At 54.7% G+C, this 27,955-nt stretch overlaps 12 protein-coding genes across 12 annotated transcripts; 7 read left to right on the top strand and 5 right to left on the bottom strand.

Annotated features, from left to right (window-relative positions):
- Positions 1 to 302: 302 nt before the first annotated feature.
- W97_07271 (uncharacterized protein) lies at positions 303 to 995 on the bottom strand (the record flags this gene model as incomplete). The annotated part of the gene is made up of 1 exon (XM_007785250.1): positions 303 to 995. The coding sequence occupies one exon, from the start codon at positions 993 to 995 to the stop codon at positions 303 to 305; it is 693 nt and encodes a 230-aa protein (XP_007783440.1).
- A 1,078-nt stretch (positions 996 to 2,073) lies between these two features.
- On the bottom strand, positions 2,074 to 3,648 carry W97_07270 (cytochrome c oxidase subunit XV assembly protein; the record flags this gene model as incomplete). The annotated part of the gene is made up of 2 exons (XM_007785249.1): positions 2,074 to 3,214; positions 3,263 to 3,648. 2 exons carry the CDS (start codon positions 3,646 to 3,648, stop codon positions 2,074 to 2,076), a joined length of 1,527 nt encoding a protein of 508 aa, XP_007783439.1.
- A 661-nt stretch (positions 3,649 to 4,309) lies between these two features.
- Positions 4,310 to 7,366, top strand: W97_07269 (uncharacterized protein; the record flags this gene model as incomplete). The annotated part of the gene is made up of 4 exons (XM_007785248.1): positions 4,310 to 4,868; positions 4,926 to 6,999; positions 7,039 to 7,215; positions 7,258 to 7,366. 4 exons carry the CDS (start codon positions 4,310 to 4,312, stop codon positions 7,364 to 7,366), a joined length of 2,919 nt encoding a protein of 972 aa, XP_007783438.1.
- A 506-nt stretch (positions 7,367 to 7,872) lies between these two features.
- On the bottom strand, positions 7,873 to 8,437 carry W97_07268 (uncharacterized protein; the record flags this gene model as incomplete). The annotated part of the gene is made up of 3 exons (XM_007785247.1): positions 7,873 to 8,000; positions 8,085 to 8,238; positions 8,321 to 8,437. 3 exons carry the CDS (start codon positions 8,435 to 8,437, stop codon positions 7,873 to 7,875), a joined length of 399 nt encoding a protein of 132 aa, XP_007783437.1.
- A 1,268-nt stretch (positions 8,438 to 9,705) lies between these two features.
- On the bottom strand, positions 9,706 to 10,821 carry W97_07267 (cell division protein methyltransferase FtsJ; the record flags this gene model as incomplete). Its single annotated transcript, XM_007785246.1, has 1 exon — positions 9,706 to 10,821. One exon carries the CDS (start codon positions 10,819 to 10,821, stop codon positions 9,706 to 9,708), a length of 1,116 nt encoding a protein of 371 aa, XP_007783436.1.
- A 187-nt stretch (positions 10,822 to 11,008) lies between these two features.
- W97_07266 (uncharacterized protein) lies at positions 11,009 to 13,404 on the top strand (the record flags this gene model as incomplete). The annotated part of the gene is made up of 2 exons (XM_007785245.1): positions 11,009 to 12,475; positions 12,535 to 13,404. The coding sequence occupies 2 exons, from the start codon at positions 11,009 to 11,011 to the stop codon at positions 13,402 to 13,404; spliced, it is 2,337 nt and encodes a 778-aa protein (XP_007783435.1).
- Positions 13,405 to 14,517: 1,113 nt separating this feature from the next.
- W97_07265 (uncharacterized protein) lies at positions 14,518 to 15,730 on the top strand (the record flags this gene model as incomplete). Its single annotated transcript, XM_007785244.1, has 3 exons — positions 14,518 to 14,574; positions 14,638 to 15,601; positions 15,651 to 15,730. 3 exons carry the CDS (start codon positions 14,518 to 14,520, stop codon positions 15,728 to 15,730), a joined length of 1,101 nt encoding a protein of 366 aa, XP_007783434.1.
- A 279-nt stretch (positions 15,731 to 16,009) lies between these two features.
- On the bottom strand, positions 16,010 to 17,442 carry W97_07264 (2-oxoisovalerate dehydrogenase E1 component, alpha subunit; the record flags this gene model as incomplete). Its single annotated transcript, XM_007785243.1, has 2 exons — positions 16,010 to 17,246; positions 17,303 to 17,442. The coding sequence occupies 2 exons, from the start codon at positions 17,440 to 17,442 to the stop codon at positions 16,010 to 16,012; spliced, it is 1,377 nt and encodes a 458-aa protein (XP_007783433.1).
- Positions 17,443 to 17,675: 233 nt separating this feature from the next.
- W97_07263 (ubiquinone biosynthesis methyltransferase) lies at positions 17,676 to 18,691 on the top strand (the record flags this gene model as incomplete). Its single annotated transcript, XM_007785242.1, has 2 exons — positions 17,676 to 17,880; positions 17,931 to 18,691. 2 exons carry the CDS (start codon positions 17,676 to 17,678, stop codon positions 18,689 to 18,691), a joined length of 966 nt encoding a protein of 321 aa, XP_007783432.1.
- A 1,920-nt stretch (positions 18,692 to 20,611) lies between these two features.
- Positions 20,612 to 21,804, top strand: W97_07262 (uncharacterized protein; the record flags this gene model as incomplete). Its single annotated transcript, XM_007785241.1, has 4 exons — positions 20,612 to 20,656; positions 20,721 to 21,368; positions 21,436 to 21,680; positions 21,756 to 21,804. 4 exons carry the CDS (start codon positions 20,612 to 20,614, stop codon positions 21,802 to 21,804), a joined length of 987 nt encoding a protein of 328 aa, XP_007783431.1.
- Positions 21,805 to 22,534: 730 nt separating this feature from the next.
- W97_07261 (uncharacterized protein) lies at positions 22,535 to 23,446 on the top strand (the record flags this gene model as incomplete). The annotated part of the gene is made up of 2 exons (XM_007785240.1): positions 22,535 to 22,963; positions 23,039 to 23,446. 2 exons carry the CDS (start codon positions 22,535 to 22,537, stop codon positions 23,444 to 23,446), a joined length of 837 nt encoding a protein of 278 aa, XP_007783430.1.
- Positions 23,447 to 24,532: 1,086 nt separating this feature from the next.
- On the top strand, positions 24,533 to 25,537 carry W97_07260 (uncharacterized protein; the record flags this gene model as incomplete). The annotated part of the gene is made up of 2 exons (XM_007785239.1): positions 24,533 to 25,058; positions 25,110 to 25,537. 2 exons carry the CDS (start codon positions 24,533 to 24,535, stop codon positions 25,535 to 25,537), a joined length of 954 nt encoding a protein of 317 aa, XP_007783429.1.
- Positions 25,538 to 27,955: the final 2,418 nt, after the last annotated feature.

The raw sequence follows: 27,955 nt of genomic DNA, 5'->3' as shown, positions 1-27,955 counted from the left end.
ATTCAGTAGTGCAACCCCAAACCTTTTTACGCAAAAACCATGAAGAAGTCCAGATGTAGCTGACGCACGACAAAAGAAGCATGCTTTCTCCAATATCCACCAAGTGTCAAGTCTGTTAGTGCCGCATCTCACTGACTCGGAGGCCCCTTCAGACTCTCAATGCAGGAAGCCCCAAGCTGAGTCACGGGACAAACGCCCATCGTGCGCCTTGTCGTCGGGTCTTGATAGTCCAGTCTCATGATTTTCTCTGCCTTCTGTCCTGCGGTCAGCTTCTTGCAATTTCGCTGCATGTGGAGTAGTTCTTACTTTGCGCGAGCTATCTCAAGCTCGACTTCAGCCTCCTCCCGCTTCCTTTTCGCTTCTTCAGTCTTCAATCGAGCCGCCTCTCGCTGTAGGCCCAAGACAAGTGAGTCTTCGTCAACGTGTGAGGCTGTTCTCCTGGGCGTCATGGACGCTACAGGGATGCGTGGCGTGGGAGCATTCTGGCTGGGACGCTGACGAGGAACTGGTGGTGGTGGTGGCACATAGTCACCATCATCTTCCTCTAGCCCGATATTGTTGGGGACGCTGGCGGCTTCGCGCACTTTAGAGGCGGTGGCGCGCTTACGAGCTCTGGCCTTGCTGGCGCTGTTGGCAGCTTTGCGCTCTTTGGCAGCCGCAGTTGCCCGTCTCACATCACCAGCGTTGATTCCGTGATCGGGGGTAGTAGTTTTACGAGCGAGCTTCACGGTCCCTTGTAGTCGGCCGTTGTATTCGGCGCGGAGCAGCTCGTTGACTAGCGGCACATCGCCTTGCGTCTCCTCAGCTAGCTTCGGCAAGACTTCTAGGAGCGCGCGACCCCATGATCTCGGATCTGCGCCTGAGGGTCTAAGGTCTTCGCCGATGGCTTCGGCAAGCGGGACCTTCCAGAGTGTTTGGATGGCGTTGAGCCTTTGTTCGATGGTCTGTTGCGTCGCAGGCGATAGATCCTCGTAGGGGTTTCGAAGGACTGGCATTGTGCTGATTCGCTAGCGGCGGAACGGTGGTTAGTAAAGCGTGACATTTAATAAAAATTCTCTCCTCTTATCCGTAGATAACTTTACGTAAAGCGAAGTAACTCACACTCTCTTGGAATCTAGTTCTATGATAGGAGCTGTCTCTACTATACGTGAGTGTAAGAGCTTAGTACGAAGTTAAGTAATAGTTAGCTCTTTCAGTTTACTTACCGTTGTGATAGCTCAACGTCTAAGCAAGATGTGTTGATGATGGATGATTAGGCAAGAGGCTGTGGTACGTCAAAGCCGTCGAACCAATGAAGGCTGAAGTTGTTGAAGCTTGAAGGGAGGTGGACGGCGGGTGGAGGGGTTTAAATGGGAGAGGCTGGCGAGTGAACAGCCTAGTGAACAGGAAAAGAGCACCGCCGATGGGACGCGCAAAAGCTGGCCGTCAAGATCTCTAATCTGAATGTTACCTTGCGGTTAGGTCGCGTTATCTAACGGTTAGGTTACACGCCTCGCCGCAATTCTCACTTAGAGAGTCCGAATAGCGGTGTTGTGAGAGGCGTCGGACGCTGTATGTAGATATGATAGAAGGTGGTGAGCTGAGCAGTCTGAAGGCAATGTCAAGACTGATGAGATAAATGAGTTAGATTTATTGAAAGACCAGAGTGGCCACCAGAAGGACGTGATGTTAAGGCTGGAAGGGTACCTCAGCTTATCCAGGATGGACAATGACACCTAGAGACCGAGATAGACACGAAGTGAAGAGCGTGCTAGATAAACAGCCCTGATCCTAAAGCTTGAAAGAATGCTAGCCCGTCATAGATCGAAGATGCCGCTTGAGAGAATGGAAAGAATTGAAAGACTCTTCTTACAAGTCTCATCAACGGAGCTAACCTATGCGCCCTTTGGGGAACTGTTCCTTCAGAGCTTACAAAACCACAAGTGGACATGCTCCAGGGACCTGACAGGCGCGGGCGTACTACTCTATTGATATAACCCGCACCGTCACGCTATGCTACACATGAACATACTAATAGCATCATAAGAATGGTTTCGTACACTCACCTCATCACCAGCCCCCAGAAACAAACGCTCACACACGCTTCTGCTCCGCACCACCAACCCCCAACCCCACACCCCTCCTACTCCCACCTCTGAGCGCACTCTCCCCCACCACCAACCGTTTCTGCAACAACCTCGTCATCCGTCTCGGCACCCACACTCTACTCCCCAACACCAACACCCCCGTCAACAGCGCCAAACTCCCCGCCTGATGGCCCGCCGCCAACCACGTCGGCACTAAATAAAGCAACGTGCTAATCCCCAGCGTAACCTGCAGCCAAGCCAAATGCACGACGCCCCTGACCCCCTTCTTCGCGTTCAGCGGCAGCGCCGCCCGGACGCGGGGTGAGAAGCGACTATACGCCCACAGCGCCATGATGGCGGTAAAAGTCGTGGTGGCCAGGATGCGGTGGTCGAGCTGCACGAGCGATGGGTTCGCCGTCATGTTGCGCCACCACAGATCGGACCGGTCGGGCTCGTGGCTGTAGAAGGGGTCGAAGAGCTCGGATTTCGGGGGCGTGAGACCGAGGCCCATGTACGGGAACTCGTTGTAGATGAGGCCTGCGTCGAGCCCCGCGACGAGGGCGCCAGACATGGCGGTCGTGAAGACGAGCACAGCCAGACCGGCGACGGAGCGGCGGAAGAGGCGGAGTTTAGGGTGCTGCAGGGTTGCGAGCAGCTTTTGGCCGGCTTGGGGGTCGGCGAGCAGCGCGCGCTCGCGCAGGATGGAGAGCCCGGAGAGGAGCATGCTGGAATACACGAGGAAGGCCGCGCCGAGGTGGGTGGCCAGGCGGTATTGGCTCACGCGCGGATGGCTCCCTGGCGCAAAGAGATCATCGCGCAGCCCGCTCTTGACCATCCACCAGCCGATAACGCCCTGAAAGCCGATAAGGCCGCATATGCCGGTCAGCTTGAGGGCCATGGGAGCGGAGACACGGCGGCGTGCGATGAAGTAGATGGTCGGGATCAGGAAGGTGAGGCCGATGACGCGGCCCCAGAGCCGGTGCGTCCACTCCATCCAGTAGATTTTCTTGAACTCGGAGAGGGTCATGTTGGGGTTTAGGAGGGCGAATTCGGGGGAGGAGCGGTATTTGGAAAACTCGGAGTTCCACATTTCGGGCGTGGTGGGGGGGAGGGAGCCGGTGACGGGACGCCATTCTGTGATACTGAGACTGGTATACGGTTAGTAGGAGATGCTACCAAGAAGGACTCTCGCATACCCAGACTCTGTGAGCCTCGTGAGGCCGCCGAAGACAACAATGCCGAAGACGCTTGCTGCGCTGCCAAAGAGCCAATATGCTACTGCCTTGTCGCTAGCCTCAGGGAAGAAGGCCTTCCTCGCCGCAGGGCTCTTCAAGCTAATTGTTCCGCTCAATGCACCCAGCGGGGAGCTGCCATCCCTGCCCAGTGCTGTTGACGTGCCCGGTCTGTGTGCATGGGTTGTCTGAGATCTGAAGGCCTGGAGGAAGGGGGTCTGGCGGACGGATCTGTATACAGGTTGGGAGGCGCGTGTTGAAGCGGGACGGACACTGCAGACGAAGAACTCCTTGGATAGTCTGGGTGCTGCTCTCCGCAGTAGCGGAAATGTCTGAAAGATTGAGACCATTTGGCCAGGCGAGAATAGGGGGTGACGGTGACGCTGGCGGGGGGGGGGTTTACTGTGCAGAGGTGTGGTTTGAGGTGTGGTTAAAGGCCAAGCTTCGGTGCATGACACTGACATGCCCCCCGAGAGCCAGCCGAACGGGTGGACCCTGCGGCGAACCTGAGCGGCCACTCGGGCTGTCTCCGCCCGCCGTTCCAGGCGGTTTCCTGTTTGCGCCTGGCGGTGAGCGGTCTCGTGCATCAAACACCAGACGTCAGCGGCCAAATGTTGTCTCACCCCTCTATCTTGCCTATCGCCGTCTAACAAAGCTGGCTGTCTACTCTTGTTGTCCGGATACCCTACTCTCGACCACACAAGGTGTTTGTCACCGGTTCGAGATTCACAAATTCAAGCATTATACCGTGATCTAGTACCACATACGCCCGCTGGCTTCGTGGTTGCTCTGCCGCCGAGGGTTGCTAAAGCATGCCTTGCCCTTCACGAGCAGTAATACAACCTAAGATTGCAAGCGTTGACTCCATAGCTCTTTTGTCCTGACGACGTCCTTGCAATCACCGCAAACTTCTGCCTGTACACTGGAGCAACATTCGAAGATTTTCAAGCATTCAGCCCGTCTTGATCCAAGAGCTCGGAAGAGAGTATTGAACGGCGTTACTCTCTTACGATGGATTTAAACCAGCAACACGAGGAACAGCAAGGGGATTCAGACGACCTGCACTATCTCGCCTCAACATTGAACCTCGATCCGTCTTCGCGAACCTTATCGTGGAGTAATGATCGCCAGGCGCCCACACCCAGCGGCGCCTCTCGCCCTTCTCTGTTCTCATCCGCCTCTGGATCTCTGTTCTCGTCCGGCCCGTCGGCCTCTGCACAGCTCACGGTAGACGCAGGGAGAGCGGCTTCTCAGCCAGTGTCGCCTCCAGATGGATCACGTCCCACAGCCGGCCGTGCCAGCGCCTCTCCCAACAACAGCAGGCGGACTGCTCGGTTTGACGATGACCGGCCCTCGATCATACCTGCCAACACTACATCGATCTCACGAGCTGAGAAAGATGTGGATGACCCAAATGCTCCAAGTGACGGAAGAAGGTCACTGGAAAGAAGAGAACACACTACCTTGACCACCCTTAGCCGACTGTTTGCTGCTCAGGCCTCTCTGAACTCCCCAGACCCATCAAGGACGTCTTCACACAACTATGCCGTTAGCTCATTAGCTAGAAGATGTAAGGACACACGCAACACCGGTTGATGGCTTTAGACTAAACCTGCTGTAGCACTAGCCTCCGAAGGCGCTACACTCCCCGATCACCTCTACACCCGCGGACTGCTCGCTGGTCGTCATTCGGACATCACCGTCATTGCGTTCGACCACAAGTACAGGCTACATCGGCTGCTGCTTGACAGGGCACCGTTCTTCACGACAGCCTTGTCCGAGCCATGGCTCGAAAGTCAGGCGAAGGAGGTCACGCTGCATCCGGAGGAGATCGACTCGACCATCACACAGAACGCATTCGAACTTGCCATCAAGCGGCTGTACGGATGTGACATCGCTGCTGAGGAAGACGCCGAGGCCATTGGATTGTTTGCCACTGGATGCTGGCTTGAAATGCAGGATCTCATTGACTCGAGTATTGATGCCATTCTGCGTCAGATGAGCCCGCAGACCTTGTCGCCTCTCGTCAAGTTGGTCACAACAAATTACTACGGCAGAGCCGGCGAGCGGATTCTTGCCTCGGCCAAAGCCATGCTCTGCCGAGACGGCTGGGAAATGCCTCTGAAGTACTGGGACGACATACCAGGTGATACCATCCGGGAGATCGTAGGTGGTGACGGCTTCTTCATCGACAGCGAGTGGGATCGCTGGGTGCTTGCGAAACGGCTTCTGGACCGCCGCCTCAGACAGAAGGCTGTCGAAGCAGGGCTGATCGAGCCTGGCAAAAAGAGCAAGATCCGGGTTCCAGACATGCTGGGACTCATGGCAGTCAGGTTTGACACGGTGTACCGCAGAAACGCCGTGGGCTTCGGTCTAGCGACTCCGGACAGCCATCATCGCTGGCTAGCTCTCTACACGCACCCAGAGATCGAGCCGTTGCTGGTATTGCTGGATGAAGGCATCCACTATGTCCATCTCGATTTTGAGCAGCTACAGTACATTCGTCAGGCACGTGACATCCTGGGACTTCCTGTAATGCCGGAACCGGTTATAACGAATGCGCTGTGGCAGCAAATCGAATTACGACAAAGGGTTGTGAACGCCCGTGACCTCGACTTGGAGCTAGGCCTTAGCAAAGTCGCTGAAGAGCCTGCAACGACGACGAACGCCCGCGACAGCAGCCAGTCTGCGAAGGCTAGTAGCCCGCAATCGGCAAAGGGCAAGCAGAAGATGGCGGACACGGTACCAGAGGAAGAGGAAGATGACATGGAGTCCGGCAGTTGGGACGCAAACGGAAAGCCACGCAAATTCTGGATCCCAAGTACCGATTGCAACATCGTCATGGGCGGCACCGCCGAGCCAGTCGTCACAACCTCGAATGCCTTCCAACGCCACGCCTCCCGTCTATCCGCCACACTACAGCCCGAAGACGTGCAATGGGCGATGGACTTCGGCACCTCTCCCTCCACCACCGACACAGGCGTGGCCCGCACCTCGACAACCGCGCGCCCCAACTCCTCCAGCGGCTCCACTATTCCCCTTAAGCCCATCGCCTACACCCACTTCCCGCCCTTCCGCTTCTCTGCCGAGTTCCCGAACCCCCGCCTTATCAAAGAGAAAAAGCGCGTCTACTCCCGCACGGTCTTCTACGCCGGCTCCCTCTGGAACATCTACATCCAGAAAGTCCGCTCGGCCAAGAACCCCCAGCTAGGCGTCTACCTACACCGCGCCAAGGAGCGCGAGGCCGAAGACGTCATTGCTGGCTCCGCTGGTGGCCTCGCTCAGGGCACCGTGGATGAGCGCATCGGGCTGCTCGAGCGCGAGATGCTGCTCCGTAGCGAGCGGCGCGAGAGGAGGCGTGGAAGGGGCGTCAGGCCGGAGCAGACGGATGCGGGACTTGGCGCGGAGGACGACACGTCCGGCAGCGGCGGCGACCCGGACGCGACGCTCGTGTCGACGGGGTCGGCGGGCTCGGCGTCCAGGCCTAGCCTCCTGAGCCGGCGCTTCCAGCAAAGGGCAGCCTCGGCGTCGGACGTCACGCTGCCGGCGCGGCTGTCGAACGTGAATACAGGCGCACCATCGGCAGGCAACACGAGCGGCATGCTCAACTTCCCTAACTTCTCGGACTCGGACGCCGAGGACGGGTCCGGCGACGAGAACACCGGCGGCGGCTCCGACCGTCCCCGCGGCCAGCCTCACCCGTCGCCCTCCTCCACCCTCCCGCACAAATCCTCGCGGAGCAGCGTGAAAACCCTCCCCGCCTACGTCGACGCCCGGCCGACCATAAAGACCTACTTCAAGATCTACTCGCCCTCAAAGGGCGGGCGTCTGCTGTCCGTGTACGAGTCCGCGCCGGACAGGTTCAACTTCAGCCAGAGCTGGGGCTGGAAGAGCAGCACGCTGATGCTGGAGGACGCGTTTGCGGGCCCTGGGGTGGGCGAGGGCCCGGAGGCGCCGAGCACACCTGGCGCGGGCGGGGAGGGGGACAAGGGGATGGAGGGGATGTTGGGACAGGGGAAGAGGAAGGAGGGGCGGCTGAGGTTTATGGTTGTTATTGGAAACCTGTGATTCGAGGTTTCTTGTTGATATTGCTGTTTAGCGTGGCGCTTGAGGCGTGGATAAGGATTGCTGGGACGGCGCTTACGTTTGGCTGATGGATGCGAGGTGATGACGGCCACTCGACATAGTATTCGAGCGGTTTATGTGTTGGTGGAGCGTTGAGTGGAAGCACTGTTTGCTTCTAACCGTTTTTGATTTTGAATGAGTACAACCTTGGCCCCAGTACGCCGCTATTATGTACAATACTCCCCCATCTATTTTGCATCTCTCAGACGCAGCCGACGTTACCTAATCAAGCCCTTCCGTGAGCCCACTTCCACCCGACCATATACATACAAAACCTAGCGGAGAAGAGTGGAGTATGAAACGCTAAATAGATGTACTCCAAAGCCCGATGCCAACCCTGAAACTCGCTTTCCGTGGACAACTTCGATGAGACCTTCAGAAGGACATTTCTACCCGCCGCCGAACAGTCCGTACAGCTCCGATTGCCGCTTGTTGAGAGGACCATGCATCTAGGCGATCGCTGCCTGGCCTTGCGATTGTTGGGGGGGCGGAGGAGGCATATCCAAGCGGGTGTTCTCGGCCATCATGCGCTGGAAGCCGATGCCAACGCCTTCGATGACTGCGAGGAGGATTGCGCCTACAAAGAGGTCAGCTATTCATCCCTAGCAATACCTTGAAGCTTCGTTGTCTTCTCTTCGAGGTAGGGAAAGAGGAAACCGACATCCGATGGCACCGTTTCGTACAGCCCTAGCACCGCCTCGCACCGCTAGCGAACCACCGGTGAAGAAGCCGGCGATGATCGCGTTCCACGGGTCCTCCTTCTTCCGTATACCCTTGACTGCGCAGTCGAATGTGCTGAAGAGACCGCCCCATACCTAGCGAGTGTCAGAGTCTGAAGACGTCGTAGGGAAGAGGGAGGATGTGGTGGTATTTTTGCAGGTTGTAGTTGGGACGTACGCCGAAGTTACCACCTAGTACTGGTGCGCGGGCTTTGATAGCGGTTACGGCTGTAGGTAGATTATTAGCCGCCGGCTCGAGAATTGAAACAGTTAGGGAAGCAATCCGGTGCGGCATGATGCTCGCCCTTCCTGCCGAGGTGCGTGGAATGATAGTCGATGGGGGTTTTAGGGCATGGTGCTACATACCGCCAATTCTTCGCTCGCCGTAGGGCGAATTCCTGAATCCTGCAGGCCAGTTAGCAAAGTACCCAGGACAGCTGCGTTGAGCTGTCACGCACCTTTTACGCCATGCCAAACTTTGCCCCTATATTAGCCTTGTGTTCCTGATGCTGTTCTGTTGATGACGATTTACCTGCGCCGCCTATTGCCTAGAGAAAATGTCAGCTGCTGTAGGAATCGCAGGCGGCATGGAGCGATGAAGCACGTACTCCCATGCAGAACGCGCCGCCGAAATCCGACAGAGCCACCCATGGGCAGGGGTCTCGCGAATGATCCATTTCCTGTGTGTGCGGAGAGCTTGTGGTGTGCGGAAGGGGGGTTTGCTGCAACGACGGGAGGCGATCGGAGTTGAAGCGCAAGGCAGTGCTGGAAGCCGCAAAGGGTGCGCGCTAGTTGCGATGGGTAGGCTGTGAGGAGATGGGCGAGGCGAAGAGGGTCGTTATCAAGGTGCTTGACAGCTTCTCGCGATGGCAAGGGCAGACGGAAAGTTGGTCTTCACCGGTTCAACTGCGGCTGTCATGTCTTGGCATATCATCCGGAATCTGCAACACCATGCCAAGCCGGTGCGCTTGTATCCATGATGTCTGTGGCATACGCAGATACAAGAGCAAAAGGGAGGGTAAGGTCTAGGCAGATCAGGCCAAGGAGATGAATCATTCATGAGATCTAAAGCTTGCATGTTACTCTGCACTACGCCAACGTCGCATTCGATGATTCTTGCGCTGAATCTGGTCGCGGCTTGAAGGCGGCCCACACATCACATAGCAGGGCTCCTCATAGCGCTATCTATGATTACTAAGCGTTCCGTATTCCTGCTCGGCCCCTCAGAGTCTTTGCATCAAGTACGAAGTGCAGTCCGCAATGTCCGAGGTGGACTAATCTGCCAGCCATGACCTTCGATATATACTTCGCGGACGCTGATGTCCTTAATCACTCGTTCTGCACCCGAGTCTGAAGCATAGCGAGCCAGGGGCCGCTAAGTCTCACAATCGCTGCTTCTATGCCATGAAGTAGCAGAATGGTGCTCCGTCTACTAGAATCGACGCCCTGAACGATCCCTACGGAGGTAGACAGTCGCCCCTCCAGGTTGTCTTAGATACGGCCTAGACAAACCACAGGTTGCCAAGGCCCAGAGGACGCGTCATACAAGGAATGATGGAAAACTCAAGTCTTCCTGGTCTTGCCGTATGCTCCACCGGCAGCCTTCCGCATCTCCAGCGCCCTCTTATACGGCGGCGCCGTGGGTGGTTGTACTGGGTCAAGGCTCTGCCGGTCCTTCGGAAGGTGATACGATGCATCAGCATCGTAGGCAGAGAGATCTCCACACGCCAAAAATGGCGCGATCCAGCGGACATTTTCCTCATCTCCTTCTGACTCCGATCCAAGCTCGAGCTCTGTGATCCCATCTTCCCGCAAGCGGCGGGAAGGCTTGGTCTTCTCCACCTTTAGTTCCGGGTTTGGAGGCAACTTCGTGCCTGCACCGAGTGGATTGTCCAGGCTAGCTCTGAATCCATTGGGCGGGGAGAAGCCCTCGCATACAACGAAGGCCTCGATGCTGCTAGCGCGGCTGCTGCGTGGTTTTGCAACCCGGACCTTCTCGAACACCAGTCGCAGCTGGGCGTATAGCAGGTCGACGTCTTTCCCTCGGAAGATCTTGGCGACGAACTTGCCGCCGGGCTTTAGTACGCAGAGTGCGAGGTTTAGTGCTGCCCAGAGCAGCTGGCTCTGCACGTAGATATCTAGGTCGTGTAGGCCGGTAACATCTGGAGCTCCGTCGGAGATAACCAGATCCACTGGATGAGATGCTGAGGTCATCGATGGATCGAAGGTGTCTGGATCCAGAGCTTTGAGCAGCAGCGGGACGGTCGAAGGATGTGTGATATCTGCTTTCAGCGTTGTGATACCCTCTAATGGGCTCATCGGCTGCAAATCTATAGCCACAATCTTGACACCTGCTCTTGGCTTCAATTCTTCTTTGATGGGCTCCCCATCAGGCTGCTGCGGGTCTTCTATTGATGGTCCATCGATGATGAGTCGGTCCTTCGCTTGCCTACTGTCCCATGCCGCACGCCCGATGCTCTCGCCTTTGATCAAAATGCGAGACAGAACCTGACTCCAACTTCCGGGTGCAGCACAGAGATCGACGACACGCGTGACGCCTTCAAATAGATTGAACTCTTCGTCCAGTTGCAGTAGCTTGAACGCACTGCGAGCGCGCCAGCCTTGCTCTTTTGCCAGACGGTAGTAGGCGTCCCGCTTGTCTTTCGAAGATTTCCCCATGGTGTATACACATAAAGACCGGCTTGCGGTGAGTCGAAGTTTGGATGCGCGCACTTCCCGCACATGTGAATTGTTTGCGCGAGGGAAGTTTTACGCGAGGCCTTGGAGGATTTCCGCATGAAACCTTTAAACAAAATCTACGCCCCACGTCCAGAGCTCAAAAATTCTCCTGGAGAGCCTCGTCAACATGACGCCGATCGAGAGGAAGAGGCCGCTGGCTTCAAAGAATGCTGCTGTGAAAGCTCGCAAGAGACAGAAGATAGCAGGCGGCGACGCTGACTACCGGAGCACGCCGCAAACCTCAGCACCTGCAGCCAACGGCTCCAAGGTCCGACTGGACGATCTGGAATGGAATGAGGTGGCCCTGCCGGATCGCTTAGACAACTACGAAGGTTTCTTCGGCCTAGAGGAGATCGACGACGTGGAAGTAGTCCGGAGCGCAACAGATGGCCGAGTATCGTTCAAGACGGCGGAACGGAGCACGGCGAAATCCACCAAGAAGCGCAAGGCCTCAGAGGGGCAACAGAAAGATAGTAATACCAGGGAACCGCAGCCAGTTGTTGATAAGCCGTCCGACGGCGAAGAGTGGGAAGGGTTTAGCAGCGATGATCAGGATCAGGCCCAGGAACCGAAGGTCCCAGCAAAAGCGGCACCTGCGCGAGCGGACAAGAAGCAGAAGAAAAAGAAGGAGCATAAAAAGGGTGCAGAGCGAGCAAATGGCACTTCAGAGCCTCGTAATCGGGGCAGTAATGCGTTTGCTGGGTTGGGTGACGAGGTGCAGGAGGACGATGTGAACACTTCGGCATGGGACTCGCTTGAATTATCACAAGCCACACTATCGTCACTATCGAGGCTCAAATTTCCACGGCCTACACCTATACAATCGGCTGCCATTCCGGAGATATTAGACGGCCACGATGTGATAGGGAAGGCTTCTACCGGCTCGGGGAAGACGCTGGCGTTTGGAATACCCATACTAGAGCATTACCTAGAGAGTAAGACAGGTCGGCGGAAAGCTTCACAGGCATCTGAAGATACCCATGCACCGCTGGCCCTTATCCTCTCGCCTACACGAGAACTGGCGCACCAAATCACCGCGCACTTGACCGCCTTGTGCTCCCATAGTAGCTTTGACGGGCCCTCAATAGCGACTGTTACTGGAGGGCTGTCTATACAAAAACAGCAACGCTTGCTTTCAAAAGCGGATATTATCATTGGCACACCGGGGCGGTTGTGGGAAGTCATCAGTCAGGGGCAAGGCCTGCTCAAGCGTCTTCAAAAGATCATGTTCCTCGTGGTAGACGAAGCTGATCGCCTACTGAGCGAGGGGCACTTCAAGGAGGTTGAGGAGATCTTGAATGTGCTTGATAAAGATGATGAGGACATAGAAAACGACGATATAGACTCGTCGGCTGAGCAACAACAAAGGCAGACGCTTGTGTTCTCCGCGACGTTCCACAAAGGCCTGCAACAGAAGCTTGCTGCCAAAGGCAAATTCGGTGGCGAGCTCATGGACAAGAGAGAGTCGATGGAGTATCTGTTGAAGAAGCTTAGATTTCGGGAAGACAAGCCGAAGTTCATTGACGTCAATCCAGTCGAACAAATGGCTCAAGGACTGAAAGAGGGTCTAGTGGAATGCGCCGGCACGGAAAAGGTGAGACGCAGAACTTGTCCCCAGGCCATGTCTCCTTCGATACTAATGATAGCGCGCAGGATCTGTATCTCTACGCTCTACTTACACACTATCCCAACACCCGCACCCTGATCTTCACAAACTCCATATCCGCCGTCCGCCGCCTCTTGCCCTTCCTCCAGAACCTCAACCTTCCGGCGCTAGGTCTCCACTCCCAAATGCCGCAAAAAGCCCGCCTCCGCTCCGTCGAACAGTTCACCGCTAGACCAGGCTCCATCCTCGTGGCCACCGACGTCGCAGCTCGCGGCCTCGACATCCCAGGCGTGCAACTCGTCATCCACTATCACCTCCCGCGAGCGGCGGACATGTACGTGCATCGCTCAGGCCGCACAGCACGAGCCGAGAACTCCGGCTCCAGCATCCTAATATGCGCCCCCGAAGAAGTCGCCGGTGTCCGCCGCCTCGTCGCCAAAGTCCATGCAAGGAGAGGCGGCAGCGACAGTAAGTATTTCATCCGCTCCCTGGACATCGATCGCCGGATCGTATCGAAATTGAAGCCACGAGCCACGCTGGCGAAGAAGATCGCGGATACGGAGAACGCGAAGAAGCAGAAGAAGAGCGAGGATAATTGGATGCGTGAAGCTGCGGAGGATTTGGGCGTGGATTATGATAGCGAGGAGTTTGAGGGGGATGCGCCTGGAAGGAGGGGACGTGGTGCTGGACGGAGGAAAGCGGAGAGGGTGGCGGGGGCTATGAGTAAGGGGGAGGTGCAGGCGATGAAGGCGGAGCTGAGGAGTTTGTTGGCGCAGAGAGTCAATGTTGGAGTCAGTCCAAGGTATCTGACGAGCGGTGCGGTGGATGTGGATGCGCTGCTTCGAGGAGAGAGAAACGGGGAGTTCTTGGGTGAGGTTGGGGGACTTGGATTGGAAGACGCGCCGGTGAAAGGATGAAGAGGTGGTCCGGCAAGGAGCTAGGTACCAACGCCAATTCGATTATCTTCCGCCGAAACCTTTGAGCTTCACTGAAGGACTCTGCGTGTTGTCATCTACAGACACATGGCGGCAGACTTTTTTTTCGTGAGCTCCATTGATAACCAGCCGATTCTCGGGAGGGATATCAACTCGATTGCAGTGTTTCAAATTTCGTTCAGAGTCGAGACAATTGATACAAGCTATTCCATTTGAACGATGAATCTTGAGTCCAACCGTCTCAGGCACCGTGACTTCAACTTCCGCATACGGCAATACCAATCCTGCCGTAGAACGTCGCACCGGCCCGAATGCTTCTGGGGAGCAGCAGTGGTAGTAGTTGCGAACGGCGACGGTATCAGCTACGATCGCAAAGAGTATGGTGGCTCTCAAACTACGAGCACCGGTCTAGAAGGACGTGGACGATACGACTGGTAGCCCGCCACGACCATGGCGACGAGGTTTACGGAACCCGGTCCCTGGCCTCGGCAAATGCAAGCATGATGGCGCAGACTTAAGAGAGACACGAAAGGGCTCCGACAGCCGCCGCTAGCTGTATCGCGCTCTTCTTCTTTGGTCATACTGTCGCCACATATGCGCCTTCGTGCTTCGTATTTTCATATTCGTAGTCATACTATGGATGCCGTTTTACGTCGAATACGGTAATGTTCTGGTTCTCCATGCGTCGCTTGCCACTTTTCACCGGCCAGCACTCCGCAACCATCACCATCAGTGTCAGTCACGACGTTTGGCTGTTCGTGAGAATACAGGTTGTTAGTAAGTATCAAGCAAGGGACTCGTAGTCAGCGTTAAGCTGCTTGAGGCGTCAATCAGGGCCGACCTTTGAGCCACCGGCGTTCGTAAGGAGTATTGAACATTTTTGGTCTGCAACATCTGGCTCTCAAGCTTTCTGTGAAGTCCACCTAGGTTTAGTGGCGTTTCTAGCTCAGCTGACTTAGCGGTGTTCGTTTGCTCTTTCCTTAAGCTTGAATATTCAAGTTGCATGTCCTGTTAACTACCACAAACAATCATTCAAATCAACATTTGCCAGCAGATTCGTTATTCCGCCAACAACATTGATAAGCCACGCTAGCTATGGACGACCTATCTGGCACCGAGTCGGAAGGCGACGCCTATCGCACATTTGTGCAGGTGGGAAGTCCCTCACGTGACCGCCTTCACTTTTCACTTCATTTCATGACTGACAAACGAAAGGCAAGACAAGGCATCCTCGAACCGTCAGAGTATAAAGAACCTACTGCCGGCGACGACTCCCTGAACAACCTGGACGATCTCGACAAGTCCTTCGCAGCAATGACCACACGTCCAAGCCGTGGGCCTCTGCCCAGAAAGCGACCCTTCACAGAGATGAAGTCAAGGTCCAAGATCAACCGCCTGAACTCCATAGCAGCCATCGAAGGCAACTGGCATTGCAAGATCGGCGAGGCTCTGCCACGAGAAATCGCGCCCAGGGTCGCTACCAGCCATGAGCCGGAGCACAAGGCCCAGATAGGCAGACCTGACCGCGAGACCGAAGATCCTCGTGACTGGGGCTGTGCCTATCTCCGCTGGCTGGTGGAGTACTCGGCGCTGACCAAAGGAAAGCATGAGGAAGCGGTGAAGGCCCTGGTCGAATTTGTGCGGGAGCGCCAGGAAGACGACGGAGGCGTGGCGCTGGGCTCTCCATCCACGCAGCTCATGTCTCGGCAGAAGAAGCGGAAGCACGAGCCGAAGAGAAAGGAAGCGGACAAGTTCCTCAAAAACGCGAGAGAGCTGACGCGTGAGGATCTGGCAGTCATTGTGAAGAGGGAAGACCGCGATTGCGCGAGGAAGAGGAAAGAGAGGATCAGGCTGGGAAGGAAGACTAAAGAGCGGAACAAAGCCAAATCCCAGAAAGCCATTTCTTGGTCACTGCCAGCAAGCGAGGATTATGCCCATAGGGGCGACGCGTTACAGCCGCTGCTGCGCGCAATGCTGGAAGGGCGCGGTCAAGAAACCGTCGGACAGACCAAAGTCGAGGAAGCAGTTTCCGAGGCGCCGCTGGGCGAGAATCGGGGCTCTGAAAACGGATACATGCACCCTGCGAGACGCGAGTTGATGATGAAGCACCACAGCTCGATGAGCCACGACATTTCGGTGGGGTTTATGATGGTGGGACGGGAGGCCTCGATGGACCCAGGTAAGGAAGTACCTTACATCTTGCGTTAGTCGAGCTAATCTTGCATTAGTCATTGCTGGCTTGGATACTATGAAGCTCTCAGATGACGCGCACGCACGTCTCATCAAGCAGGAACCGCAAGATGGTTGACTCACGAAGCACGAAGGACGAAGCACGCTGCTCTTTGGTTGCCTGGATATACTTCAGGAAACTTATGGACTTGTTGAAACCTTCGGGGGTACTGCAGTTCGTTCAGACCATGACGCTGAGACGGAGACGAAGGTATGAACATGGTTCATGGTAATTGGCATTGACTGGCTCCACGATTGTAAGATGAGGGTTTTTGCGTTGCGATACGAAGGTGTGGTTCTGCAACAGAAACTAGACTTAATTGTGGTGATGAACCTCGACGACTGCTTTCATGTATAATCACTTAACACCGAGTCCATCAAGGCCACCCTCAAATTCCGATACATCGTACTCATCAGGGTATCGCTCGATGATGTCCCTCAGCTGCCTTATCTGCGCTTCCTGCTCTTCCGTCAGCTCCGCGTACACGCCCTCCATCATGTTCCTCAGTGCCGGCCTCTTCTCCTTTTCGGCTCGATTGAAGGCAGCCAACACATCCTTCCGGATAGAGCTCCTCGCCTCCTTCTCTTTGTCCTCGTTCCACGCCCCCTTACTCTCTAGATGCTTCCTTAGCCGTGTGATGGGGTTGTCCCGCCGTTTCCAATCCTCGACTTCGACTTTGGCGCGATACGCAAAGCTATCGTCAGAAGTGCTGTGATGCGAAACCCGGTACGACATCGCTTCTATCAGAATCGGCTTCCCGCCGCCGTCGAGCGCCCGGCGCCGCGCCTCTTTCGTCACCTCATGCACAGCGAAGATGTCGTTGCCATCGACCCTGATGGTCTCGATGCCGTACCCAACGCCTCTGCTTGCAATGCCGTCCCCGCGATACTGCTCAAGTGTCGGCGTGCTGATCGCATACCCGTTGTTCCGGCAGATGAATACGACAGGACAGTTTCGCGTAGCCGCGATGTTTAGCGCGGCATGGAAGTCTCCCTCGCTGGCAGCGCCTTCGCCGAAGTAGCACGCCACAATGCGGGGTTCCTCGTTCGGGTTCTGCGCCGCCTGGAGCTTGAGCGCATAAGCCGCGCCGGCTGCATGCGGGATCTGTGTCGCGAGCGGAGAGGAGATGGTGTGAATGTTGTGCTTCCGACTCCCATAGTGGACCGGCATGTTACGTCCCTGGCCATAGTCTTTGCAGTTCGCGAACAGCTGGCTCATGAACTCGTCGAGGCTGAACCCCCGCTGTTGGAAGACGCCCGTCTCGCGGTACTGCGCGAAGATGACGTCCGACGGGTTCAGCGCGGCGGCCGACCCGACGGCTATGCCCTCTTCGCCGGCAGAGACCATGTAGAAACTTAGCCGGCCTTGTCGCTGGGCGTCGAACATGATGAGGTCCATGATGCTAACTGTGAGCATGTCTTTGTACATCTTGATAGCCTCCTCATCGGAGATGTCGATGGGCTCCCTGTTCTTGTCTACTATGGCGCCGTCTTGGTCCATGTATCGGTATGTAGGCATGGCGGGCTTCTCGGAGGGCCGCTCGTAGTCGAGGGTAGTGGTGAACTTGCTGTTGACTGCGCCGGGGAAATGCACACTACAGCCCGTCAGCTAAAGGTCTGTGGGAGTCTGCATATTATGGGCGGGTCTTACTGATCGGAGCCTGGCCGCTGAGAAATAGAGCTCCATCGCTGCCACTGTGGGGAGAATCGTTGGGCGGTGCAGGGTGATGTTGGCTTGCGGGGGCGCAACCCTCGCGGTGTCGCTCTTCGTACTACATCCCGCAGAGACATACTGATCGTTTGTGCATTCTCAAGAGGAATTGGATCCGGGAACCCCTCAGGCTTTGTATATTCTTACTCCAAGGACTTGGTGTTGACGCGCCGGTTGTGGTACGGCTACCGTCGGTTGTCTCCGCCAGGGATCTCATCATCTAATCTTGATCTTATCGGATCTGAGATTGGAAAGTTGAGAATCCATGATCAGCGCTGGAGCTGGGCTGTCGGGTTTCTATAGACAAACCGCCATGAGCACCTTCTCGCCTGCTGTGAGGCGGCAATTGCTGCAGGGCGCCAGGCTCGCAGCCAGACAAGGACCGTACAGATGTTTTTCCAGCTCGGTGCGACATGCAGAGCAGCCAGCGACGAAGGCGCCACAGCCGGAGGATAACCCTCCTAGGACGACTCACTTTGGCTTCGAGACGGTATCAGAGTCGTTAAAGGAGTCGCGAGGTAATTGCCTACCTGTTCAACGCCATCCGAAGCTCACATCGTTACCGCAGTCGGCGCCGTCTTCTCCTCCGTCGCCTCCTCCTACGACACCATGAACGACCTCATGTCCCTTGGGATCCACCGCCTCTGGAAAGACCACTTCGTGCGCTCCCTCAATCCTGGCACCAACCCCCTCACATCCTCCACCTCCGCGCCCGCCCAAGGCTGGAACATCCTCGACATCGCCGGCGGCACCGGAGACATCGCGTTCCGGATGCTGGACCACGCCTCTAACATCCACAACGACTACATGACGCGCGTGACCGTCGCGGACATAAATTCCGATATGCTGGCTGAGGGACGCAAGCGCTCGCTCGGGACGAGCTATGCCAAGGGCGACAGGCTGAAGTTTGTGGAGGCGAATGCGGAGAAGTTGGATATGATACCGAGCAACAGCGTCGACCTATATACCGTCGCGTTCGGCATACGGAACTTTACCAACAAGGATACTGCGCTCAGAGAAGCTTTCCGGGTGCTGAAGCCTGGTGGTGTGTTCGCTTGTCTGGAGTTCAGCAAGGTTAATAACGGCTTGTTCAATGAGGTGTACAAGCGGTGGAGCTTTGGCGCCATACCCTTAATTGGGCAGCTAGTGGCCGGTGACAGGGCGAGCTACCAGTATCTGGTGGAGAGCATCGAGAAGTTCCCGAGTCAGGAGGAGTTCAGAGATATGATCAAGGATGCTGGATTCGTCGTACCAGGAAAGGGGTGGGAGGATCTGACGGGTGGGATTGCAGCGATACACAAAGGCGTTAAGCCTGTGGAAAGAGCATAGCAGCGGTGTAGTGTTTCTGGGGCTGGTGGCACACTAGGCGACAGACAGCATTGGGCGGCGTTTTGTTTCCACCTGTACGTTTCGAAAGACCTGTGGTAAAAATGGTAAATTTTTGTAGTAGTGTTGCCGGTTTACATCCTATGTATGAGTGAAGGCGGCTTTCAACAAGCGAGGTATCCAGCTGTCTACTCAATGAATTGCGAGTACCACAGGAGAGATCTGTGACTGTTAAACCTTCATTTAATCAAGACGGCTGCCAGCACGATGCTGGTTCCATGTTGCGGTCCCTGAATCCTTGCTGAACAGGGGTTTCGCGCTGTCATTGGCTCCCTTCCAGGGGTAACCCTTAGCTTACCGCTCCTCTCCATTCTTAACTGAACGTCAACGTACCTGCAGCATTGAAGCAAACTTCATGCGCATCTTGAATGATGTGGCTCCGTGACTATGAGGAAATCTGGAATGAAACTCAGCCCTTCGTCCGTCTCGAACAACACCGCGACGGACCTTTGGATGAATGGTATACTTTCGAGACTTAATCTGGGTTTGTTGAAACAACCGCAGAACGAAGACTACCTCTCGGTGCTGATTGACACTTATAATATTTCGCTGACGGCTGATGATGTAGATAGAGTGCTTGAGCATAATATTTTGAGATATCACTGCGCTCGAGTGCGAAGATTTACTACCCGACTCAGCAGGCTCGATTCAACGCTGCGATCTTTCAAGACGACCTTGCGTTCCAATGGGTGGCATAAAAAGGATCGGAAAACAATAGGAGCCTACGCTTGACTACTCTATACGATGCCGATGAAGTTTATGGAAAGAACGCGCCGCTTCCCACATGTTCGTTGTGAAGTGCGACAGGTTTCCAGAGAATGAGCAGGAGAAAGGCCATCGCTACTGCCGCGGTGTGTGGCACAGCATCCTGAGGATCTATCGCGTTGCGCAATCTGTTCCTTCAAAGTCTGTCGATTTTATGTGCAACTTTCAAAAAAGAAGGCGAAGAGCCTGAGAAGGTGGAAGAGAGGCACCAGCAGAAATGGAAGAAGTGTCAAAATGGAAGAATCTCAAGAACGAGCTCCGGGTACAGCAATACACACATCAATCAATCCGATCACGCCAAGCGAACCGATGAATCAAAATGCAAAAAAGATAAGGGTACCAAGAGGACTCGAACAAAAAGACTCGTACCTCCAGCCGAGCTTGAGGGGCAACAGCGCTCAATTACGCCATTGATGATCCGTCGACGCCCATTGCACCATGTGGGCTAATGGCCTTCTACAGTCCGAGCTTGAGAACGAATTCAGGCATTGCGATATACATGTGCAGCCTGCATCTTGTGACAGCAGAATCCAAGCTCGTTTGTAAGTGCAGTGTCTCTGCCACGTTCTGTGTCAACAGCAAGCAATGGATCTCGTTGTAGAAGCATGCAGTCAATTATTGCAAGTGCATTATAACTAATTGAGCCGATAAGCTACTTTTCACTCGGTTCTCCTCCTGTCATAGTGGGAAGAATTGGTTTCTTGAGGTTTTTGCTAGTAAGTTTCGGCAACTTCGAGCAATCAAAACAATGCTTGCCTCCGCTACTAGTAACCCGTGCATACCTGCGGACAATACGTAGTTACCAGGTGAGCTTGTTGAAGGTATCTCTACTGTAATTTCTTAGTAGACTCGGTTCTCCGTTCTCCGTCTGCTCAGTCTTCTCCGAGATGAGGACACCGCTCGCATGTCACGTTACTTTTCACTTCTCTTGTGCTTCACTCGACGATTACATCACGCTCTCCAATTTCCGTCCCACACGTGAATTCTACCTTAACACTGCGTTGTTCTTCGAAGTCTGTCTTAGCTGTCTGCAAGTCACTCAATTCCTGTTGTCTTCAATATTCAATCGCCTTCCAGGACATCCTCATCACTCTCAATATGGACGAACCTATGTCCTCTACAGCGCAGCAAGAGATTAACGAGGTACGCTATCGCTCGCCATGAGACTTTCCTAGTCTCATCAACAAACATCTGCTGACCATCACAGCCCAACAGCGCACCACAAGGCACCCTCGCCGCAGATGAAAGAGGAAAAGATGCTGCCACTGCGGCGTATCTTGACGAGATCAGTGCAAATTGGGGCATGCCGCTCAAGTCGTGGCTAGTGCCTCAACTCCATTGGCATCCCGACGAAGTGGGTGGAGATTCCGCTCGAAAATTCACCTTCGAGATCGCCAAGCAACTCTCTATACTCTCCAAAGAATCGCGGGACGATCATCTCATGGCTATGGTGTATATCGAGCAGACGTATCAGTGGCGTCGGGAGAAAGACCCTGACAAGAATGTCCGCAGCTGGGGATGGATAACTCCTCGGGATATCAAGTACGCGACGGGACACTACACTCGGCAGAAAGACAGCGAGGACGCTCGCAAGGCTCGGCTCGAGAAGTACCAGACCAAGCGGAAGCATGAGGAGTTGACCGAAGAGGCAGATGACTTGGTGGACCAGGAGCGTAGTCGGAAACGTCTCAAGGCCATTCCGAAGTGGAAGCGGAAGCCTCGTCTGTTCGTTACGCTTAAGGTCAACTCAGAATTTCTCCGCAACGTGCAACCCCGGTGCATTGCAGTTCTAAAGCTCAGCCCGGATCTCCTGCGTAACTTTCCGCACGACAATCCCGTCACCGGGCCATCCAGCGTATGTTCACCAAGCGCCCTTTGCAAGCAACGGCACATCACTGACACAGGCTTCGCCATCTCTACAGCAGCCTACCTCCTCCGCCTTGCCTGCCGCTGATGCATCTGCACCAGCAGCGAAACACGCTGTTCCCGCTCTCTCTCCCGGCCCCTCCGCACCTCCACCAGCTGCACAGCAGCCAACCTCCGCCCCTTCTTCCCCCGCCTCCGCGCTTCCGCCAGTAGCAGAGGGCCTCCCTCAGGAGAAAATGGATGCCGCTCCCATCCTCGCCGGGATGAAACGGCAAAGCGATGCCGCGCAGACATTGATGGAGTGAGTGCTTCCCCATTCAAGAAGCCCCTGTGCGTTCTTTGATGGACTTACCGGATGCTGACTTCCTGGTGGAAGCTTCTCTCAGCAGGCTGTTGTATCTCCTCCAGCAATCGAGGGGAGCTAGAGAGGGACTGCTGCTATCGGTGATGCGCACGATTTTTGGCGGTTTGGCAAGGCATAGGAGCAGATGTTGTTGTCGTTGTTTCTCTCAGATACCCCTTATGCTAGAGATGTAGTTTTAGGGAAGTCGCCGGGAAACCAACGGAAGCGTCCCCTGTTCTGCTTTATGCCCAACCACCATCAACACGACAAAGTACTCTGTGTGCTAGACTGTCGTCGGTTGCTTCGCCCCAAGAACATTAGAGAACGATGGATAGCGTACAACTGTTCACTGGTTCTTCCACGTCTCAAGCGTCATTGATGCCTCAGGCACCAAGACCCTGAAGTTCGTGGCTCATCGAGTGGCTGGCGGCGGTCGATTCGCGGACGATTTGGACCCTGATTCGGGACAAGCGCCGAAGACACTAAAAAGCTTAAACACTCCCGGCCGAGACCGCGGCCTCACATGCATGAGATGCGCTAAGAATGTTCCTGTCAACCACCACTCGGACTGATCAGAGCGCCGCACTTCACCGAGTCATCATGTCCGCTCCTGATCAGCTTACAAACGCGGCCTCTGCGCCTCGCTGTCTTCCTTGTCAACCGCCGTTCTTATCCCCTCGTCCCGGCCTGTTTTGGGGTTGATCACGGAGGTACCTAATCGCCGAACACTCTCTCTCACTATTTAGACTTCTCACCTCAGTCGCCCCAGCGTTTTGTAAACGCTGATACCTACTTGTCCTCAATCATACACCATGGCATTGACCGCCCTCCCTTCTCCAACACCTGAGCATACTGAGGGATTGAGTCTTGCGCCCATACCGACTCTCCGCCCCCTCAAGCGCAAGCGGACCCTTCCCACCACTCCTCCCGCTGCCATCGAGGACCCTGAAAGCGCAAACACGCTCGAGCGCGCAGTCCACGTCCTCTCCACGGAAGCTACGGCCCTGTCACACGTTACAAGGCTCTACCAGACTAATCCCGCAGCCAAGCATGGCCTCCTTAGCGCCGTCGAGACAGTCGTAAACGTCAACGAGGCCGGCGGCAAGCTCGTCGTGTGCGGAGTCGGCAAGAGCGGACTCGTAGGCATGAAGACGGTGGCCACGATGAAGAGCCTGGGACTGGGGGCCTCGTTCATGCACGCTGGGGAGGCGCTGCACGGGGACCTGGGGGACGTACGGCCGGTATGTTACATTCGATTACAGACCCGCACCACTCGGATTGCCAAAGAACAGTTGGCTGACGAGTTCGCTTTCCAGAATGACGCCCTTCTCCTGATAACCTTCTCCGGCCGCACAGCCGAGCTCCTCTCCCTGCTCCCTCACATCCCGTCCACCACTCCCATCCTCGTTCTCACATCGCACACCACACCGGCGATGTGTCCGCTCCTAGCCCTCCGCCCTGACGCAATACTACTACCTGGACCGATCCATGAGTCCGAAGAAGAGTCTTTTGGCGTTGCGGCGCCTACAACAAGCACGACCGTCGCCATGGCCATCGGCGATATGCTGGCTCTTACCGCTGTGGACAGAATCCATGGCGAGAGGACGCGGAAGGTGTTCAAGAAGAATCATCCCGGTGGTGCTATCGGTGCAAGGGCGAGAACGGCGGATCCCGTGATGCCTGCCGTCGTCGATGAGGGAGTAGGAACGCCGGAGAGCGTGTAAGGTTTTTCGGTTGCGAGAGCGGATACATGCCGTCAAATCGATATAGCGCCTTCTTGGACGACAAAGTCTGCTGTCGAGAGCTTTCAGTACCGCCGGAATGCATGGAGCTGCAAACGTCGAATGCGCTTCGCCGCACTTACAGCGGCAGCCTTCTCTGGGAGCACTTGGTTTTGGATATCACGGACTAGTCTGGCAGGATAGCTCGTCCGGTCATGGTGGTCACATACAGCATCGGAGCATCGGCTAGCGTTTGCGTTCAAACTGAGCCGTAGTATGCTAGCGATGCTCTACGGGAGAATATTGGTAGAAGACAATATGCTTGGATGGCATGGTTGGCTTTAGTCTCTGCATTCGGAAGCTTTCTCTATCAAGAAGATTCTTGTCCTTTTTAGACTTTAGACCTCTTTCGAGTCTCACCATGGTTTAGAGTGTAACGTTCCATTGATGATATCGCTCCAAGAAGGGCTTCATGCGCCCGGGCCTCCTGTTTCACTCTACTTCACGCGGCAAGGAATCTTGCGGTGAAGGCTATTCATTACCTGGCTTTTTTCGATCGCTCAGCGGACTCCCATAAATAGACTAAGCATGGGCGAACAGCTAGATTCCGACTGTTTGACAGCATTAGCTCTGCTCGGTGCTATCCTGCTAGACGCAGACGTATGCTATCTTTATGCTACATGGTACGTACGTCCTCCACGGTCTCCAATCTCGAATTCCCGCCTAGCGTCCACAACTATTCCTTACTCTGTATTACATGCCACCTTCAACTCCACTACTTCAAATCGGTAGGAGAGTAAGGCTCTTCTCATGCAACTCCAGCTTAACGTCAGCTCAATTGCGACTCTGTCAAATAGGCCAATCAAATACTTACCCAGCCACAAAAAGGTTGATGCGAACTGAGCAGTGAAGGTGACGCCGGGCCTTGGCAGGTGCACTAATGTCACGCAGCGTAGCAGTGAAGAGCGAATCTGCTTCACCAGCGATCGACGTCACACCAAGAAGCGAGGCTTTAAGTAAAGCTCAAGAAGATCGAACGTTCCAAGTCAGCTCCATCACAGCAACAGCCAACACAAGTCAAAAACCAAGATGTCGGACCCAACTGATGCCATTACCACTGCGTTCGAGAGCCTTACCGCTGAGGACAACGGCCTGAACGGGAAGGGTACGCCGAAGAAGGTTCCCAACGAACAGGGCACAGGGAGGAAGAAGCGGACTTACGAAGCAAGGCTTCAAAAGCTTTGGTCGTGTGGATTCGACGACGTAGTACCAGCATCTATTCGGCCGAAGAACGAAGATGGCATTGAGAAAAAGGCTGCAGATTGGCCCATGCGGGTAAGGAAAGGAATCGTAAGTATCGCTCGACTCACCAAAGACATCCCATGGGTGCGTACCAAGCTCGTAGAGCAAGTTCATATTCGAGGACAGCCGCGCATGGCATTCCTTACTGCCAAAGACGTTTCCGTGGTGCTTCATTCCATGGAGGATTCGAACGCAGCTGTTCCGCCAGTTCCATCCACCTTAAGAGTTGCCAAGCGCGCTGCCTCCGACTCGTCCCCTGATCCGCCGACTAAGCGTACCAAAGCTGTCGAAGATCCAGAAGACATGATCATGGGTAAGTTGTTCTCTCGTACGATCGCGAGCAGTGTTTGCTTACCCCCAGTAGAAGATTCCGCTTTCGAAGCTAGAACATCGGAAGGTCTTCTCGAAGTCTCTGGTCAACAGTCTCCAACGACAACACAGGATCTCGAGCACGCGCATCGCAAGGCAGTGAAGAACCTGAACGATCGACATGCCAGTTCAATGAGGTTCCACAAGCGATTACATGGCGAGGCACTGGAGGAGAACGCGAATTTGAAGCAGAAGATTGAGCAGCAGAAGCAGCAGATCGAGCATCTGGAGCGTATGCTTGAACAGCACGGTCTCGCTCACCTGAAGGCCGCCCCAAGCGGAACACCGTACCCGTTGGACGCGCTTCTCGGCGAGCTAGCTGCTCAGACTCCAGCTTCAACTCCACCGGCCTCATCGTCAATGTCGGCCTTGACCCCCACGGCTTTCGACACAGCTCCAATGGAAGGTCTGAACAGCGACTAAGCCGCTCTGGCGAAGAAGGTGGAGGCATTGGCAAGAAGTTGAAAGATTTGAAAGTCGCGGTGCACCACTCGTCGGGCAAGTTCGGGAGGATTGGGACTCGCGTAGAGCTAGGCATTTGCATTCAGAGTTCTTCGGAAGGATGTCAAGGCAGGAACCAGGAGTCTTTGCTCAGTCTTCTTGTACTGTCATGAGCCCTCACGTCATCGATTGAAGCGTTCCAAAAGGTGGTTTCCAAGCATCATGTACCGTTGGATTCTTTCTCTGCGTTTTACCTCTTCGAAGTTTCTGCATTCCGGTTTGCAAGCTGTGAGCATGTACATCCCCCTCCGACGTAAGACAGCATAAGGATCCAAAGCGTCATGATCTGTCAATGATAAGATCACGTGCGTGAAGATGTGAAGCGGGATACTTTACCCATGACGCTAAGCTTTGGAAATCCGGTACCGGGGCAAGGTGGCAGGACTGACTAGAGAGCTCGCAGCTGACGGTGCGACCATCGACGGGCATGCCCGGAGGATTGTCGGATTGACACCGCGTAGGAGGCAAGGTGATGGAGCTTCTTAGAGTATTGGCGGCGGCTGTACGATCTCTTTACAGTCTTCAAAGGACGTGTCTGGTTCTGCTCACTCGTGTACTTGCAACTCGCACACACACGGTGCATGCCCTACAGACTACGAGCGTAAATGAACAATCTACACTTAAAGCTCACGATGATCGCATCGCAGTATTGCAGCAGAATTTACTGTAGCTGCTGTAGATGCTGGCAGCGTACTCCTGCGGGGCTTGCTGACGAAGTGACTCTCCTTCTTAATAACTGCGAAATGCACCTCCCTGCAAGGAGTACTACAAGTGTCCGTTCAAGGTTGCGATGTGAAGAGTCTATGCTCGGAAACGGAACTGGAAACGAACAAAGAAGGATGAAAAGGCATGCGTAGCTACAAAGACCCAAAAACAAGAAGAGCAAAAAAGAGACCCAGTCCGAGTCGAACTCTGAACGTACAGCACCCCGCTTGGAGTGCACGGTGGCCACAAGGCTCACATTAGCATCCGCATCCCAAGGCACCATGCCGCCCAGATTTCACTTAGGATTCAAATTGGTCTTACTCAAATATATAGACAGTGGCTGATCGAGGGCCATCCCAATAGCGTCGATTACACGCAACGGTTCTTGTGTTTGCGAGCAGTTTACAGTAAGATCGACGTAGTTATCTTGTAGAAATTCGGTTAAAATCAGCGCTCGTGTCATAGAGTTTTCGTGCATATCCACCTAACGCGGCCAATGCAGCTTGCGTGGAACGAGCGGACAACTTTCCATCCGCAAGCTTCTTGTCTTATGTATAACCGCCTGGATTCGTTTTCGCAGTATCCATGGATAAAGGGGGGACCAAAGCGGTGTGTCGATGTGGTCGGTGTGTACCTCAGTACCCTGCATCATGCTTCATCAGACATCTTGAGCAACAGCGCCTACCCAACTGAAGGCTATCTATGCTGTAATCCAAGTTTCTTTCTCCATAATCGTCCGTACGTGTATGGACTGGGCGCAAGATCGGTCTAGGTCGGCGAAGGTGTAAGATACTAGGAGGGACAAAAGTACGAGGCGCTTGATCGGGCTTGGACTGAAGGTTTCAGGTAATACTCTTCAGGTTCGTATCAGTTTTCGAAGTCATCATAACAACAGGATTAACATGTGTTAGCTCTTCTGAGGAAGCGCATAGAGTGCGATAAGACATGAGGTCTGATTTGAGTAGCGCCAAGTCATGCTCAGCCAGGGATGGCCCTGCAGGTCCCGTTTCAACTGCGTCTCCGAAACTGCAACCTCCGACCGACCATCCAGCTACATCTTTCAAGCCCGCATAACCTGACTACCACCACCAGTGCCTTTTTGCATCTAAGAAGCAGCATCTTCAACAGACTGCGGCAGCAACGCTCCCTCGTGTGACCATTCGACCGCCAAGTCCAGAATGGCCGAACGGATAAATATGCCAGACTGAAATCATGATTAAGGATTGATATTCCACAGGTCCAATCAAGTAACAAATCCACACGCCAGTAACGAGCCATTTGATAGACATCATGTCCATCAGACTTGAGTTACACCCTGAGGTTGGGTCATAATGCTCTGTTGGGTAGCAAAGCTATTTCTTCACCTCCAACGACGTTTTCTTTGTTCTTTAGACAGACGAGTACAGCTGAAAATTGTAGCACTAACGTAATGGAGACTAAGAGAATTTGCCCCAGAGGGACATAACTGCTACGAAAGGAAGAGCTGAAGTTAAGCTCGACAGCTGAAAACAGCGGTACCTGTTACACCCGACACGAGATTGAAGCAAGACGTAATGTTTGGATTTAGTCATGAAGCTGGTGGAGGAACTAGTGTAAGAGATCGTATATATCAGCCTCTCAGCATACGAGATTTCC

The sequence above is a fragment of the Coniosporium apollinis genome (genome assembly GCF_000281105.1).
Source record: "Coniosporium apollinis CBS 100218 chromosome Unknown supercont1.40, whole genome shotgun sequence".
Taxonomy (NCBI): domain Eukaryota; kingdom Fungi; phylum Ascomycota; class Dothideomycetes; genus Coniosporium; species Coniosporium apollinis.
Note: the sequence above shows the minus strand (reverse complement) of the source record. Positions and strands in the feature narration are given on the sequence as shown.